Raw genomic sequence first — 18,643 nt, 5'->3', positions numbered from 1 at the left:
AAAGTTTTCTGTCCTCTATATTCTCCTTTTTAGTATCATCATTTGTGTTGTGTAAGACAGGCCTTTGAATTGGTACATAAATCTGCCATATTTTGAGTTTGAAGTGTTCATGAGTTCTGTATGTAAGTGAATTATATTCATTTAAACTCACCCAGGGCTCATATCATGCTGACCATGGACCATAGAATGCATTTAATTTGTCTTTTGCTGTGTTGAATTATTTTTGTCCTATTGTCTATGTTAGTTGACTAGTGTATGTGATTTTGGTTGTGTGACCTATGTAATTTATTATATGTATACATCTGTTATCAAAGGGACTATTTCCACATCCTAGGTTTTTTGCCTGTATGGATCTATGGAAAATAAAGGAAATGAATTAATTAATTAATTAAAAATTCATATATATTATCTGGCTGAGTGTGGGTATAGGTGGAATTTCCATGTGTGGGGGTCATGGTGATGTACATCAAGGTAAATAGTTGTCTTTTTCATTAACTTAAGTGGTACTTAAAAGAGTTAGTGCGACTTATATTCTTCTTGATGCAGACATTTATTCACTTGTTATAGACAATTATTATTCCTATCTTTCTAAGTGCAAAACATTAGTTAATGCAGACGCTCAAGGGACACTACCCATATTTATGAAGAGTCTGTGTTTATCTGGTTTTTCGCTTTTAAATTAATGAACATGCTATACATTGGCATTTATTTTTAGCTGCACCATAAGTTATTTTTTGTAGGTTATGTTTGTAATTGTTTTGTTAAAACATGTTCTGTAATAAGGCCAGCTTATTTATCTAAGTCAGTTCTGTAGTTATCACTGATCTAGTCTGAATGTATAAATTGAAGATATTATTCTATGATTTATGTTTAAAGATGTAATATAATTGATTCAAATACACTTTATATCATTTTATTCATTAAGATCTTATGTTTTATGTACACTTTTTTTGACATTCCAGATACAGTTTTACTTGGCTGTTTTTCTCTTTAATTATTATGAATCCAAAAATAGTGATGGTATTATTGCAATGGAAGCTAAAAGTTAGTGGAATTCTTACCAGTGTCCTAATGATTATTATTTAATCAGTTAATAAACAGTTTCTGTTCAGTGTAGTTTCTGTTACATCCAGTCACTGACTCCTATTTTTTCTTTCCTTTGTTGCTGCTGAACATTTTATCTGATCTTCCTCCACATATTATTTTATGTTCAGATCCAGTATTGGACTTTACTAAGTAAGATTATGGTGTAGCAAGCTTAAATGTAGTATGCGATGTTATATGGAAGTTGTCGTGATGTTCAACAAGGAGGCAGTTTCTGTTTCAGGTCTCAAACGTATGAAACACTGTGGTGTGTGCTGCCTTCTCTTATGTTAAGAAAAATGTTCTCCTGACTTGGTGGCATTATCACCTACTGCTTCATGGAGGATATCTTAAATCGTTCTTGATTACTTCCTTTGCTTAGTGACTGCAAAGCGACTTTTCTAACAGGAATGATTGTATTTAATGACTGCAAGACTGGAAGGTAAAGAGTAAATTGAGAAAGGCCCATTAATATTTTATAAAAATACTTCTCAATGGTTCTTCTTTGTGAGCCAAGATATTACTAGAGTTAGTAAACTGACTCACAGCAAGCTGGATGATCAGTGGTGGCTGGATTTTTCTCTTCATCTTGTTCGGACTGACTCTGGGGTGCACTTGTGATTAGTGGAGGCTGTTTCCCGCAAGTTAAATTGTGTATACTATGAAACTGACCGTTGATCTCTATATTTCTAAGTAAGGTATGTTTGGAGTTTCACCCCCAACCCTCATCGGAGGGTGGTGCTTGGGCATGTTGACAAATGGAACACTAAACTGAAAAAGTCTTAAGTTTTCACAGCCTTAGAAACCTCAAATACCATTCCTAGAGAAGTAATTAACCCTTTAACTGTCCCACCGTGGCAGCCCGGGTTCAATCCTGGGTCTGGTCAAGTGGGATTTGTGGTGGACAAAGTGGCGCTGGGGTGGGTTTTCTCTGAGTAGTTCGGTTTCCCCTACCAATCTTCATTCCACCAAATTCTCCATCATAATAATCACCTAGGGCAGGCTACAATAGGCCAATCAGTGGCCACCGTGCCGAGTGAACCCAGTTGGACTCCACCCCCCACTAAGCGAATTAAATAAAAAAAAAACCTTTAACTTCATATTATTTTCTCACCATTTTCTTAAAATAATACAATTTTTAGGTAAAATTTTGAGAAATAAATCCCAATAAAAATGCATTTTTATACCCCAGTGAATGAAGGCAAATGTCCGAGATAAATGAGATGATTACTTCTTTAGGTGGACTGAAGTTGAATTTTGCACTGTGCGGTAATGGACGCTTGTTTGACTTTGGCTGACTATCACAGGAATGAGGTTAATGTGAATCAATGAAGCATATTGTCTTGTGGTTTGTAACATTGTGTAGTTTGGAGACAGCCCAACATTTCAGAGGTATGTCCAGGGCAAAATAGTAAGCCAAGAAAAGAAACCGATGGAAGCAGGTGGCAAGCTGTGCTGTTTCTGTGCTACACAGTGTTACAACCCAGAAGACCATAACGCTTCATGCTCACTGCCTTGAGAAGCAAAAATCCAACAATTTGAATGAATATACAGAGTAAAACACTGCCACATATTAATCAACTGAAACAGGATCTCAGTAAGTATGTGGCTACATTTGTTGTGTTTTAAAATTTTCAGAGCAGAGACTGATTTCAGTGTTATTTTGCTTTGTTTCAGAGTTCTTTGCCAGCAGCGATAACAGTGGCACGTATCCTACTCTCCAACCATTCCCATGCCTACGTTGTGGCCGAACATATAAGTGGCGTAGCTCCCTCAACAGTCATATTCAGAATGAGTGTGGAAAAGAACCACGATTTCAGTGCCCATACTGTTCTTACCGTTGCAAGGTCAAATCCAATCTCCTCAAACATATCCGGAACTTCCATAAAACCCCTACATCAGGCTTCTTGGGTTCTGCATTACTTTCATAGAAATTCTGTATATAATTATTGTCAAATTGGAAGACTGTGTATTACATTCCTTTATACTATATATGTATCTTGTATTAGTAATAATTTATTGAGTTGTGTTTGTATTACACTGGGTTCCCCCACATAACCCCCAAGTTTTGCGAGTCAGGGTTCTAGTGCTCTTACAGTGTACACAGTTCTGTGATACAGATATTCTGCTCCATTCTCTTCATTATTAATTTGTGTTTGATCTTCCCCATCATTTATCCCATTATCTTCTTACTCTGACAAGGTAATTAAGTGAAATTAAGAAAAAATCTACTCTACAAAGATTTTTAATTATAAGAGTTTGAGTAACATGTTTATAAGGAAGTAGGTATTTGGGCCGGTGTTAAAAGTTGTGAGATCAGATTAATTTAGTTTTCTAGGCCCATAGTTTAGTATAATCCAACTGTACATGAAGTTTGGACTGAATTCTTGACATAATTCTAAAAAGAAGAAAGTTAATTCGTACATGATCAGTACAGAAAATATATGTATCTCATTATAATCTAGAATTTTTATTTAAAACATTCTTATGTGTGTTTGAATTGCAAAATACATGTAGTTTGATTGCAGTTATAATGTGTGTTCACTTTCATGAACAACTTATATATGTCAACTTCATGTTACATATTTGTGCATGTTATGAAGGCCATTTATACATAGAAACTTAATAGGAAATATATCTTAATACATACATAGCATGTTAAGAGTGCCTTATCTGCAATGTAAAATTACTTTCCATAAAGAAAAATTTGTGGGTTTTCTGTTTTTTCTTTATACATATTGCCAAATTGCACATATTTTAATCATAGTTAGTATGATGATAGAGGACCTCCCTACAATTGACCCTTCCAAGCAACAGTTTTCATTCAACTGCCTGAGAGCCGTGTGTTGTAGCCTATGGAGGTCTTATGGGTTTCATAGAGCTTAGAAAAACACAAAAATAACTTGCTTACTCTTTATGTTTATCTGAGATATTTAGTTTTCATTTTTCATAAATAACTGGCAAGTCTTAAAATTTTTAAACAAGACAGGGATTTACTTTTTTTTTTCTTAGAAAAATAGACTGCTATCTTCCATATTTAATAGTGTACCCTAACAGGAAGGAGGCAGAATAGCTCGGTCATTATAACCACTGGCTACGGGCTGGGCAGCGGAGGGGTTGGAATTTTGAGTCCAAGTAGGGTCAAGAATTTTCTGTACTCCACTTCATCCAGACCGGGTCTCTTTCCCCAGGAGTAAAGCGACCAGGGCGTGAAGCTGACCACTTACCTCTAACTAGTGCTGAGGTCAAGAAATAGTGGATCTATACATCCACTCCCCTATACTTGTACGTCTTCATGGCATAGTGCATAATTAGTCAGGCACAGGAACAACTTTACCCTAACAGGAAACCCTATTCAGATACAACCAGTGTTTGAGGAGAAGTGAATTAATGTTGTTAAGGATTATAATTAAAATGAATATGTGAAATACCATTACACTGTTTGTAATTGTAATTGATTCCTTACAAATTTGTTACTTTATATTAATATCATTAAGATCAACATTTTAACTTTTCAGTGTAGTACACTAATTTTCATGTGAATTATGATCAGTCATTGCTAGGTAAAGCGCCTAATAAAATCAGTGAAATTATGTAAATGGTTTAAAACTAAAATTACAATTTTATTATAATTTCCCATTAATGCAACTTTTATTATTGGTTGTATTTCCTTATGTTCTAGACAAACTTGTACATAACTTGTACAGAATTTGTAATGAAATAAAATTCTAGAGTATAGTATTATGTTATGCCTTTCTTTCCAATTGAAACTAAACAAGGTGTGAACGTTTATTATGATCTTTATATACAATTATTAAACTTTTGACTGCCAAGCCCCACCACAGAACTCCCTGAGAGAAACCCAAACACTGCTTTTGGGTAAGTGCAGTTGCACAGAAAACCCCCAATACTTCCGCATATTACTTTCAGATGTCTACAGCTGTAGATAACATGCAAGCCTATTCCTTCCTCTAAACATCAATATATAACATTTTATGTCATCTATTAACAGAACTGCTCTATTGGGTGATTACCATCAAGCCAATCTCATCAGCTTTGGCAGTTCTGATACATGTACACTGAGCTAATGCAACTCATTCATGGCATGTAAAGTTCACATGATTTGACAGCTATTATTTTATCATTTCTCCTTCCCCTCCTCTTCCACCACCCCCTGAACTTACGGGATGTGTTGGCGTATTCCATCAACTCTCATCCAAGAATTGATCTTTCCATCTCATCTGGGGATGACCTCATTTTCTTTACAATAATTATAACAAGTAATAACATTTTATAAATTTCCCAGGTAATTTTCCATATTTTCTGGAATATAAGGTAGGTTTTTCCCTGGAAAATGCTTACTAAAATTTGTGCGAATCTTATACTCTGGATGTGTTGCTTGTTCACGTGCTTAAAATGATCTTCTAAAATCTGGGTATATCTTGTATTCACTGAGTCCAATAATCTGGAGAAAAGGCAGTCTTGACCTGATTGAAAGTAAGACTATGAAATTTGTGTTGGGGGGACTGAGGGCCCAGGATGACTGGTAGCCTCATGAAGATTCAAAAGTGGTACATTCCAAATAGTAATGCTACAGAATCTTGATCAGTCTGTGAATGGAAAGTGCAGTTATGTGACTTAATCTTGTTGCTGTTTGGATAGCCAGATATTACAGTATCCTTTGTTCATGTTTTCAGCAGATTTGCCACAAGGTCAGCTAGATGTGTACTGGACATCCATCGATTTTGGACATCAGTTTCACTTAAATACACCAGACTGGACTTCATCAACAACAAGTACAAGTGACAACCTGCACTTATATGCATGTCCACGTTGCACCAAGAGATATAAGTTCCGCACTTCGCTGTATCGACATCTCAAATTTGAATGCGGAAAAGAACCGTCATTCCGCTGTCCCCACTGTTCTTACATGACAAAACAGAAAGCACCCATGCAGCGCCATATACGACATACACATGGCATAAATATATAAGTAAGATTGGATTTCAGATATTATGGGTGGTGTGGCGTAGGTGGGTGAACAATATTAAAATGGATCTTAGAGAGATATGATGGGATGGTATGGATTTGATTGATCCGGCTCAGGATATGGACCAATGGAAGATGGTAATAAACCTTCGGGTTCCATGAAATGCTGGGAAATTCTTGAGTAGCTGCAGATTTGGTGGCTCCTCAAGAAAGACTCAGCTCCATAAGTGAGTAATGGGTGGTATTAGCAGGAAAATGTGTGAATGAATATGTGAATCATCTGATAATGATACTTGTGGCTCCAGTAATGAATATGTGCATCATCTGATAATGATACTTGTGGCTCCAGTAATGAATATGTGCATCATCTGATAATGATACTTGTGGCTCCAGTAATGAATATGTGCATCATCTGATAATGATACTTGTGGCTCCAGTAATGAATATGTGCATCATCTGATAATGATACTTGTGGCTCCAGTAATGAATATGTGCATCATCTGATAATGATACTTGTGACTCCAGTAATGAATATGTGCATCATCTGATAATGATACTTGTGGCTCCAGTAATGAATATGTCCTTATATACTAGCTGTAAACTCACTATGTAATCTATTCTGTTTTCTTATAGGATATAGGGGATTAAATTAAAGCAGTTGATATGGGTAAGATATGCATGGGGCTAGTAAGAAATACATATATAATTTTGGTTAGGAAACCTCAGGGCAAAAGTCCACTTAGAGAAGACCTGGCCATGGACAGGAGAACGATATTAAAATTTGTCTTAGAAATAAGATATAATTGTGAGGACTGGGTTAAACTGGCTCATGACAGGGTTCAAGGACAGACTTTATGAATTTGGTGAAGATCCTTTTGGTTTCATAAAAGCACCCTCACACACCATTTCTGTAAGATATTTTATAGTTATCCTTCCATATATGGGGCATGCAGAAGCATAGTTTGTTAAGGCGAGTTCGAGCCTTGGTGAGGTGGATTTTTTCAGTTTATCGAACTATGACCCTGGGGTCGGCTCTAACAAAAATTAATAGCAGTAATCTTCATGGCCAGTACATAACCTCACCACCGTCTGTGAGTCAATGGTCTAGAGAAAATGTGGGAGCCTCGACGTCTCACAACCCTGTGGGCCTTCACGGCCTGTTGCAAGGATAGCTTTACGTTCTTTTTTTACCCCTGTATGACTGGGCCTTCCAAGCGGTCTTTTCTGTTCACGTTTCCAAACTAAAATGTTGGAAGTATTTTTTGTTTCCTGTGCTGTATGCCATGCTCATTTCATCGTCCTTGATATAATTATCCTAATAATATTTTATGTATGTTACAGATTATAAAGTTCCTCAATATGGAGTCCATTCTCTGTTTCTCAGCGGCAAAATATATAGTTAAAAGTTAAGAATAACATGAACTACATCAAAATGTAAAGTTGGCAATAATTAAATATGTGTTACATGAATAATCTAATAATAAATCCTGACATTAGACATGATCTTATGTTAGTATTAGTTAAGTATACAGCCATTTAAATCTCTCACAGTCTCTCATACTGTGATACATGTTAATTTAAGTGCCCCTTGTGTGCTGCCTTTTATAGAGACATTGACAAATACTGGTCAGGGAGCAGTATTATATTGGCTTCTTGTTGTACAAAGGCATGGGAAGCATATTTGAATGCAGTTCATTCCACATACGAGTATGTGTAACTTGGAACTGACTTTGACATGTAATGGAACATGTGAGAACCGTCATGTGATTTTGAACTGTGCATGTGACTTACCTGCCCTTTAACCTTGTCTCTGCTTACTTCCACTCCATCTACATGCTGAAGGGCTACAGTATGTTAAGCGGGGATATTTAATTTTACTAATGTATTGTACCACATTAGGCTTGGCAAAGAGTTGGGAGCAGTAATCTGGCCAAATAACTGTAATTTTTATAATCACATTTATACAACAACCATTTTTCTATCCATTTCGCTTCTATACATATGGCTCATCTTTTTCTGAACAATTAACATTTCTCTTTTGTCTGCTGTATGTGTACATTATAAAAAATATATATATTTTTATTGAATATTACAGACTGTGTTGCTGGAAACAAATGAGCATTATTATTCTCATTACTTCCTTCTACAAGTCTTATTTGTATCTCATTCGCCCAGGTTTGCTATTCCTTCTCCTCTGTGATCTTCACTATCCCTGAATGTACTTCATGTAACACTGTAATAAAACTGTTAAGATTGTGTTTTCATGGGTGGATACTGACGTTTCAGTGTTGAAGTGTGTCAGTTCAGGAATTGGCTCAGTTATATTGATAGATTATGAGGAAGGTGGTCATAAGACCCAAGAGGAAGGAATAAGGAAAGGAGCCTAATCAAAGCCAAAAGGAAAAAGAACTGGTATGTCCCTTGAAAGGTCTGGTTGCTGCTCATTTTTTCCTCCATTGGCTCAGACTGGGCTTCATTCTTTATTTCCTCTCAGTAGGTCTCTCCTCTGTAATTTACCTACATTACTAATTATATTATATTTCAGCATCCTGTTGTATTGAGGCATGAAAAAATTAGGATTCTGTATTACCAAGCCAGTACCTGAACCTGCATACTTCAAACTTGAAGGTGGGAGCTGCACGTCCTTATGAAACCTTGGTGTCTGTCTGCAAGACTACAAGTTGTCACCACAAGCTGAAGAAGTGCCTCTGTGAAAACCATAAAACTTATATTAATAGAACTGTCTGATGTGCACATGTTTTAAATTCCATTGAGATAAATAGAATTCACCCTATATGTTTTGGCCACATTTTACCATATTCAGTGATTTTAATAAAGCATATATACTCTTAAAAATGTTCATGTTATGTGAATATGAGACAATTAAGAGATACATTAAAAAGTGATACATACTCAGATTTGAGGATCTCATAGTGGTGACTGTTGCAGTGAAGCTCAGCCAAAGCTTGGAGGACTACCTGGCATTACATCTCAGTAGGTATAACTCTCTAGGTATCTACTTAATCGAACAGAGCTGAAGCTGCAGAAATTAGCCAGAATGTGTCAGGTGGATTGAATATTTTAATTTCATCAGATATTTTTCCCCTTTGAATGGTTCCTTGTGCAAAGTTTCCTTTTCTTGTGATTTTCTCCATCTTCCACAGACAGGTCTTGCTCCCTTATTTCTCGCATTATATTTTTATTCCAGATTTGTCATGATCCCTTTTCTGAGGCTTTACTGGACTCAGTTTCAGTGCTTAATGCGATGCAGTAATCAGTGATCATCCATCTGGCAAGCAGAATGTTTTGTCAAAGGGATTTTAAATATTTTGTGTCAATTGGTTTTATAAAGTTGATATACACTGTTAAAGATGCATATTTTTAATGTACAGTATGAGTGCATAACACTGAGAAAAATTTTATTTTAACCACATTGAGGGATTGGATAATCTGGCTTTATTTTTCTCTTTGTACTTTTCCCCACCTTGATATACTTTACATTAGGGCGTCGTCCTTCCCAACTCATCACTCCTAGCCGTTCACTGACGTATGACTCGATGATATTGTATATGACATGAATTCATGAGGTACCTGGTTTGGTCTGTGCCACAGCCTCCCATATTGATACATGTTTTGTGACTTTTCTTGCTGTTTTAACCAATTACATGGAACTATGCCCTTTTAAATAAACTAATAGTTTCTGAATTACTCAAGAAATTTGCAGTATTTTATGGAACCCAGGGTTCATTGCTATGCTCACAAAGGCCCACCACTTGCCCCTATCCTGAGCCTAATGAATCCAGTCCACACTCTCCCATCCTGTTTCTTTCAGATCCATTTTTAATACATTTTCATCTGTAACTAGGTCTTCCTATTGGTTCTTTCCTTCAGACTTTTCTACATAAATTCTGTGCCATGCATGAGACACACTCTACTCATCTTTTCTCTTGAATTTGGGCATTCTAATTATATTTTATGGCACTTCTCATTATGCAGTTTTCTCCACCCATCTGTTACTTCAATAGCACCCTATTTTGAAGCTTCCTCAATCAGTGTTCATCCCTTTATGTGAGAGACCAAATGTCACACCCTCATTCACTATTTTATGCCATTCAGGTACTCAGATATTACACTTCCTTTTGTTCATGTTTTGCAGTGGATTTGCCAGAAGGTCAGCTGGATCTGTACTGGACATCCCTTGAGTTTGGACAGCAGTTATACTTCAGCACAGAAGACTGGGCTCCATCGACAGCAAGATCAAATAACAGTGTGCTGTTATATGCATGTCCACGCTGTACCAAAAGATATAAGTTCCGCACTTCACTCAATCGACACCTCAAGTTTGAGTGTGGAAAAGAACCATCATTCAGCTGTCCCCACTGCTCTTACATGACAAAACAGAAAGCACCCATGCAGCGCCATATACGACATACACATGGCATAAATACATAAGTAAGATTGAATTTAAGATATTGTATATATTTTGATGAGAAAGAAGTTTGTGTATATATGTACATTATCTGACAATGACACGGTTTCTGAAATAAAGGAATTTTCTTATGTACTAACTGCAATTCATTATGTAATTTTTATTCTTCCCGTAATATTGTTTTAGTGATTATAATGGGATTGTTGAGATCAGTGGGAAATACAGTCAAAATATTTGTCAAAAACATCAGGAGAATAAACCACATGGGAGAACTGACCATCAGTAGGAGGACAATGTTCAAATTGACCTTAGAAATAGGATGTGAAGTTGTGGACTGGGTTGAACTGGTCATGATAAGATTCAGAAGTGAAGAACATAGTATCATATTGACTTAAAAAAATGTGTTTATTTGTTTCTTAGGTTATCCCTATGAAGAAAAAGTGCTTGTTAACTTTTTAGTCTATTTCACATGACACCTAATAATGACTACTTCAGCAGCTGATTATTAAGCACCATTAATCTGGAAAATTCAATTTAAGGAACTAATTTTGAACTTTATGGATCCAGTTCTTATTTGTGTGCATGCTACATGGATCTGATCATTGCAGTGCAGATATTAAAAAAAAAAAAAAAAGAACAAAATCTGCAATGAGGCCTGTGAGAAGGTACGTATGGTGCCTTGGAACTTCTCAGTAGTTTGAGATGGTACAACCCTGGAGTAAGTGATCAGTCTGATTACTATGTAACGAGATACTTCCTGCCAACTAGTATTGTTAGGATAGTGAACTCAAGGTAACTAAATTGGGCTGCATGTGCAGAGAGAATGGGAGAGAACTATTCACAGGGAAAAGTAGTGATAAAACCTCACAGAAAATGGCCAATTAAAAAAACAGAATGAAATGAGTTCCTAATATTAAAATAGATTTTAGAGAAAATAAATTTAAGTTTCCTGGTTTTCATGGTGGTCCTCTGACATGTAATATCATGTTGTGTTATCAAGTTTTCAGAGGAACTGCTTAGAATATACAAGCAGGCTCCAAGGAAAGTGGTCATTCAGATCCATGTGGGTTGTGGAGGGGATGGAGCCTGGTCCAGGCCAATGAGAGTGGTGAACAGGATCTGTGAGAGCACACACACATACACAATGTTCATATCCACCTGCACCTAGTCTGGAAGTAGGTTTCAATGATGGGAGATTGATAAGACTGGCCTAGTTCATACCACTACTGAATTAACATATAATAAATAGCCATTACCCCAGGATGGTGTGAGACTTACCCAGAAGGATTTGCATTAAAGCCACAACCTGAGAACTGTCTATCCTTAATGAAAGCTTTCATGGTTTTCTCAGTGGAGAACTATTGGATTGACTCCCCACTGAAATAATTCACAGTGGAAAAAGAATATGTGGTATTCTTATACCACTTGCTTTGCTCATCATGTTAGCATACTGTGTAGTATAACATCCATGTAATATTTCTTTATTTAATATCCCCCCCCAAAATTGTCCAATTTCATTGATCCCAAGGCAATAATCTCAGTGATATCACGTGCAGTTGGCTGATGGCTTGTAATCTTTTCGATTTGTATGCATTCTTTTCACAAAATGCATGAAATGGACAAGTACAGGGAATTTACCGTTTCTCACGGTGTTGTCGCTTGCAGATTTCTTATACTTTTTCTTCTACCCTGAAGATGGGGGCGATACGTTCCTCCAAAACGTCGGTTAACACCACATATACACGGTGCCAAATCCCAGGAGACTGCTTTCTTCATAGTCACCGCCGTGAAAGCCTCAAATCTTACACAGGGAATTTACTTCACTGTCTCTATTTGTACATTTCTTCTTTAGAAACAATGAATGCATACTGATGCTCTGAAAGTTACTGGACAATTTCAATTTTGGTTGTCTATGGGCTAGATTACAAAGGAATTTGGGTTCAAATCCTGGCAAGAACAAGAGATTTTTCTGTTCTTTACAGCTTCCAGACTGGCTCTGGGGCTCACCCAGACTCCTATCATATGGGTACAAGGGGACCTTTTCCCTGGAGGTAAGGCGGTGTGGGCGTGAAGCTGACTGCTCATCTCCATCTAGTGCTGAGGTCAAGAACGGTGGAGCTATACCTCCACTCCCTGTACATGGCATAGTTTTTAATTAACTAAACACAGGGAAAATTTTACCTTTTTTACCTTTACCTATGTCAGCTCAGTATAGCCTTGATATTACATGAAACTCAATCATTTTTTTAATATTGGCATAGTATGCTAAAAGTTGGCAATTGAGCAAATACGGATCTCGTTAAAAAGTCTACAAATTTTCATAAATGTGACTATTATTTTGAACATTGTCCATCAACTTAAGAGCCCCCCTCAAACTCAAGGTTTTGAAAACTGTGGAAACTAGACACATTTCTGTCATTGGGCATAAGAGGGAAAGTCTCCCACTCAGTTATTCCCACTAGAAAGAGTTAGTCTTCATTTTTAGAGCTCTTTCTATGAAGCCCAACCAAACAGAAACTGTCCCTCCCTCATGGCTGGTAACAGAAACAGAACACAAATCAGAAATATATTTTTAAAACTCGAAATGATGGACAATATTCAAAGTAACAGTCATATTTATTGTTACATACTATCATCAGAAATGTATATTCTTAGCTACAAATTTTGTTTTAAGAGTTTTCTGGGTTTTTTTTTTTAATATTTAATGAGATACAAGTAAATATAATTTATTAATTTTCTAGTCTACACTGATAGCTCATTTTTCTGCAAAATGAACATTTCCCCTCTGCCTGTTATATACATGTACACTGTAAAATAGTATTTTGATATTAAATATTATGGGTGTACTCTTGGAAAAAAGTCATCTTCATTCTCATTTCTTCCACCTACATGTCTTGTTTCTATCCTGCCTCTCTTATTCCCATGCTTATCTATATAATCTAACACTCCACAATCAAAAAGCTTTAGACCTATTTGCAAGTCCTGTTAGAAACTTTTTCAGGTTTGGTGAATATTTTATGAAGTACACTTGACCCTTGACTTTCAAACTAGTTATACTCTAGAATCTTCTTCTTAAGTTGAGTCATATGTAAGTCAATTCACTAGTTAGTGAATCTTGTGCTGGCACTGAACAGGCAACTGACTATATCCAGTAACCTTCAAATGTTTCCCTCTGTTGTACTGAGCCTCAGTTTGTTTGTATACTCCCAGGGCATCCAATTTTCTGCCTTGAAAAAATGTAACTATTTCTAATGGAAATGAGTTCTTGTGCAGTTTGTACATCAAGCATTCATATGTTGAGGGACACGTGTACCAGGAAAAATAATTTCTGCTTTTCTAATTGATACTGATGGCTCATTTCTTCTTTCCTTCAGAATGAATATTTCTCCTCTCTGACATATACATATTTTAAAATAGTAACTTCAGACTGTTTTGTTTGATGTGTGCTCTATGATTATTGTTGCAGCAGTTGAATCTAATAAATGAACATCGGAGGCAGCAAAGTACTGCAAAGTAGAAAGGAATGTGTGTAGAAAATGTACACCATTAGACTGCACTTGTTATTTATTACGTATCTTAACATTGTTTGTTTTGTCCTTTTCAGATATTGTTCCAGTGCTGCGTAATGAACAATTCTGGAATGATTCTCAAATTTCGTGGACTTCAGGGATAGGATGTGACACTGATTCAGACATTATCCAGGATATTCTTAGTCAAGCATCTGATCACAATTCAGGGACACAAATTATTTCCAGTGTATTTGTGTGTCCTCAGTGTGGAAAGAACTATCGCAGCAAGTACACCCTACGACGCCATATTCTGGTTGAATGTGGTAAAGAACCACAGTTTTCTTGTCCGCATTGTCACCGTAAAATCAAGCATAAACATGACTTGGTGGTACATATGAAAATGTACTGCCCTGTACTGAAGAACAGGTGTTAGGTGTTATCAAAACTTTTCTGCCATCAGATGAAACAGTTACTGCAGTGGCAATGCTGAAGACATATGTTTGTTGTTATTTGTTTGTGCATCAATTAGTTGGGTTCAGAGTTGATAACTGTACTGACTACTTGTGATTGTCTGCAAAGTAATGAAACCCAAGCTTAATAAAGATTGCTTAGAAGAACTTATGGTGTCCACTTTCCTTAAAAATGTTTCAGTCATCTGTGTGATAAGACAGAATTACTGGAGTTTTGGACTTTTTCCTTCATCTGGAATTCAAGGCAATAGAGGACACTAAATAATAGAGGACATGACGTTTCAGAAACTGGATCTGTTTCTGTCTTCAGGTGAGAAAGGAAGACACCTACTTAGTTGGGCCCCTTAGAAAGAGCTAAACTCAATCACCTTCCTGTGATTGACATTAGCTCTTTCTAAAGGGCCCAACCGAAATGTCATGTATTCTACTACCTAGAGTGTCCTCTATTACCTAGAATTCTGGACAATGGTAAAAGTCCAAAACCACAGTAATTCTGTGTGTCATCCACCATCTTCAGAACCCTTTAGAATCTGTGTGATAAGACTAAGAGGAATTATTAACTGATACCTAAGCACATTTCAGTATCATTGCTCATTATTTCCATAAGTACACATTTTGACTACATCACGCTTTTCATTTTTAACCTCAAAAGGTGGAATCATCATCATCATCATCATCATCATCATCATGTTTGTTATTGTTGACACATACAAATTAGGACATGCACACATATTGTAACAGTCATGACATATTTGCTCTGTTTTGTTTAATTGTCCTGAAATCTATGAAACTTGCAGGAAAGAAACTGTATTGGGCATATAATGTAGATTTCATTTTTCTTTGTTAACTTTTGTTCCAAGCATTTTTGCTCTAATAAATGTTGAGCAAGCTAAGGCTGAGATGTGTGTAGAAATGTATCTAAGTCCTCATGGAAGGATGCCAGTTACTATCCAGTTTTAGCCAAAATTGAAGTAAGTTGACTAATTTTTGTTGTATTTCCCAATATCAAATTTTATTAAAATCCATTCAGCAGTACTTGTGATGTTTCTTGTGTGAAGGTGGATGGAGCAATTTTAATATGCCCTCTTTAGGAATGTGAATGAACCAGAAAGTGGTTGATAAAGAATTTTTATTCAAATCTGTGATCTCTACAATTTGAGATGTCTGCTTCCAGTAGTTCATTAATTATCACAATCAAACTACAGGATAAATCTAGATTTTATATTGTGGTCTTTGTTATGCCTATTTTCATTAATTCTTCTGTACTACTAACTGCACATCTGCTAAGACAGGTGAGAACAGAGTTTTGATTATTTTATTCAACAGTTTTGATCCTGAAGACACCTACCTGCCCTAATTCTGAAACAGTATGTAGATATTTTCAAATAAAATCTGAAAGTACCACAGCAGTTTTGAGCAGTTGGCACAACCTGGCTACTCAGTAACTCACCTAGAGGAGTCTCTCTGTACTGACAAATCACACATGAAACCCTTCTGTATTTTCTGGCAGTCTGATGCTGTGGTGTTCACACTAAAAGTTTGTGAATGAATTTAATTCTTGTTCATGCTGACCCAATATGACCCCTATACTTTGTATGAAGCTCAATTCACACTTTATCGATTTTCTTAAAAATGACTCATCTTACAAAAGATTTGCAATGTAATATAAAATATTTGGCTTTTACTTGAAATATTTTTTTTTTTTTTTGTATTGAACATTTCTCAAACAGTGTTTATGTGCTCTGTTGTTCACTATCAACATCAAGGTTTGGATTTCTGGAATACATTTTGTTCCTCTATTGAATAGGTTCATGTTTCCAATGTAACTTGTACTTTTAACATTTCTGATCCCCTCGCAGTAAGGATCAGTTCCATACCTGCATTACGAGTGATGTGCAGGGCAATCCTGATAGTGGGGCTGCCCCCCTCTGCCAACAAGCTTGCAGAATACTTATTTGGATTACCTTCTTGGATGCATTATCTTCAGCATGGCTGCCAAGACACATCCAACCTTTGCAGGTTACTCTTAGGAAAGCCTCTTCATAAGCAGTGTTGTTGCTTAGAGTATAATGATGGATTTGTATATGCAACAGTAAATTTTCATTGAAGTCTTCTAATATAATTATCCACAATGCAGTGTTTCAGAAACTGTATCTTGTCTCCATCATCAGGAATTGACATTCATCACATCGATACCTAATGATAGAGTCAGAAATAGTCACGGAAACACTGGATACTACCTCCATAGTGCCACAAATGCCTAATATGACTTCATTGCATATATTTACAGTCAAAACCTCAAATTATATAGAAACAATAGATTTGTTTCTTCAGTAAATGAACATCATGACCATGATGTTTGTAAAACTGCATAAAATACAGTCTAAAATTATGTGTACTCCACTGTTGAAAATGCATGTCTCCTGACCTGTGTGACCAAGGAACCTGTTACATTTCCACTTGGTCTCTCTCTCTCTCTCTCTCCTTTATTTGGCTGTCCCAGCCCTCATCTTTCATGGGGTTTGTATTTCATTCCTAATTTCATAATTCTATGTCCTTAATGTACCTACCATTTGTCTCTTGGTTCTTCTACCAATTTGTTCAGATTTTTAGCTTTTAGTTGTATTTAAATGTCATTGCTTCTTACCTTATCAGATAATGTTAATCAGCTCACTTACATAAAAAGTAAACACAATGTTTTGGCACATTTATTGACATGCATTTATTCTGATAACCTTTTTCTTGGTTCACTGTTCCAGGTCATTTGGTGTTTGATATGGAGGGTGAAATCCATGAAGCTGAAGTACTTATGAGTGGGGACATGATGACACAACAGACTGCAGGATTAGGTGTAACAGTAGAAGGAAGCGAACAACTGTATTCATGCCCAAGGTGTAAGAAAGTGTATCGCTGGATGATCTCTCTCCGTAGACATATTCGTCTTGAATGTGGTCAAGAACCTAAACATCCTTGCTCGTATTGTGGACGGAGATTTAAACACAAACATCATCTTATTGGCCATGTGGCTGTTCATATAAGACGTGGCCATCAGTTGGATCCTGTGAATGTTATAAACAGTTCAGATTTTAATGATCCGAATTCATCTACAGGAAAACGGGAGGGAATGTAGGACCCATGCTATGTTACATCTTGGAGGATGAATGCTGGTACTAAAGCATGATATTTAATATCTCAGTGTCTCTATTGCTCAAAACTAATTACATTCACAATTTATATAGAAAATTATTTTTTGTCCTTTGGTAAGTTCATAAAGTGAATGCACAGAAGGTAAATTCTGTCCATCTGTCCATGGGCACTGGCTGGGGGGAGGGCATTTGCCATTCCTGAATTTTGAAGAAGGGATCAAAAAAAAAAAAAAAAGAAGAAGAAGAAGAAGAAGAAGAAGAAGAAGAAAATGTATAAAATACTAATATAAAAAATTAAAATGTTTATAACATATATTCTTCTAGCCAGAATACTGTGGGGCAGTTAATACAAAAGAACTCTTAAATGACTTAAACTGTAACCTTATTTTCTGGCTCCCCCTCAGAAAAAATTCTAGTGGCACCCATGCATCTTTCTGTTTTCATGTTTCATCTTCACCAGTTTTGTATGGAATTTGATGATGTTTGATATTTGAGGATCTACTCAAATAATTATTTTTTAAATTGAATTATAGTGTTTGATCATCCAATATAACCTCTGATTTACTTGGAGCTGATATGTAGCCTGGTTGAATTTATCAAAAACAGCATTTATTAAAAAGTTCATAAACAAAGATCTTATTGAAATCTATGATATTTCAGTGTATTTAATATATAATAAAATGTAGTGAAAAATGTTTTGACTGTGAACTGTGATATTTGCAGTGTGATTAGCTTTATCAACATGTATTTGCATATGCAGTGAATGAAATATCAAGGCCAGTGCAGAATATGAAATAACAAAGAATAAATTTGTAAAATGTATCTTTAAATACATTTAGTTCACATTAATGCTTACAGATGAAATCATATTAGCATTTTGTGATTTCATTTATGACATGTCCTCACTGTAGTACCATTAACACTGTCTGTCTTGGTGCTGTGCATTATGTAAGAGGAACCATGTTTGTTTACAGCATCTGAAAAATTAAAACAATTTTTCAAGGATGTTACTGAAGT

At 36.0% G+C, this 18,643-nt stretch overlaps 1 protein-coding gene across 3 annotated transcripts in view; it reads left to right on the top strand.

Annotated features, from left to right (window-relative positions):
* Positions 1 to 17,798, top strand: part of LOC111862456 (longitudinals lacking protein) — a 595,591-nt gene extending 577,793 nt beyond the window's left edge. The window contains exon 5 of one of the 3 annotated variants that reach the window (XM_023847881.2): positions 17,240 to 17,798. In XM_023847881.2, the coding sequence (XP_023703649.1) occupies positions 17,240 to 17,610 (371 nt within the window). In that variant the 3' untranslated portion in view covers positions 17,611 to 17,798. Of the gene's footprint in view, positions 1 to 10,228; positions 10,540 to 14,105; positions 14,496 to 17,239 lie in introns of those variants that run through there. The other 2 variants (XM_023847889.2, XM_023847905.2) reach the window with 2 other exon arrangements.
* The last annotated feature ends 845 nt before the right edge of the window (positions 17,799 to 18,643 follow it).

This window comes from Cryptotermes secundus, unplaced genomic scaffold (assembly GCF_002891405.2).
Source record: "Cryptotermes secundus unplaced genomic scaffold, Csec_1.0 scaffold816, whole genome shotgun sequence".
In the NCBI taxonomy this organism is placed as follows: Eukaryota; Metazoa; Arthropoda; class Insecta; order Blattodea; family Kalotermitidae; genus Cryptotermes; species Cryptotermes secundus.
Note: the sequence above shows the minus strand (reverse complement) of the source record. Positions and strands in the feature narration are given on the sequence as shown.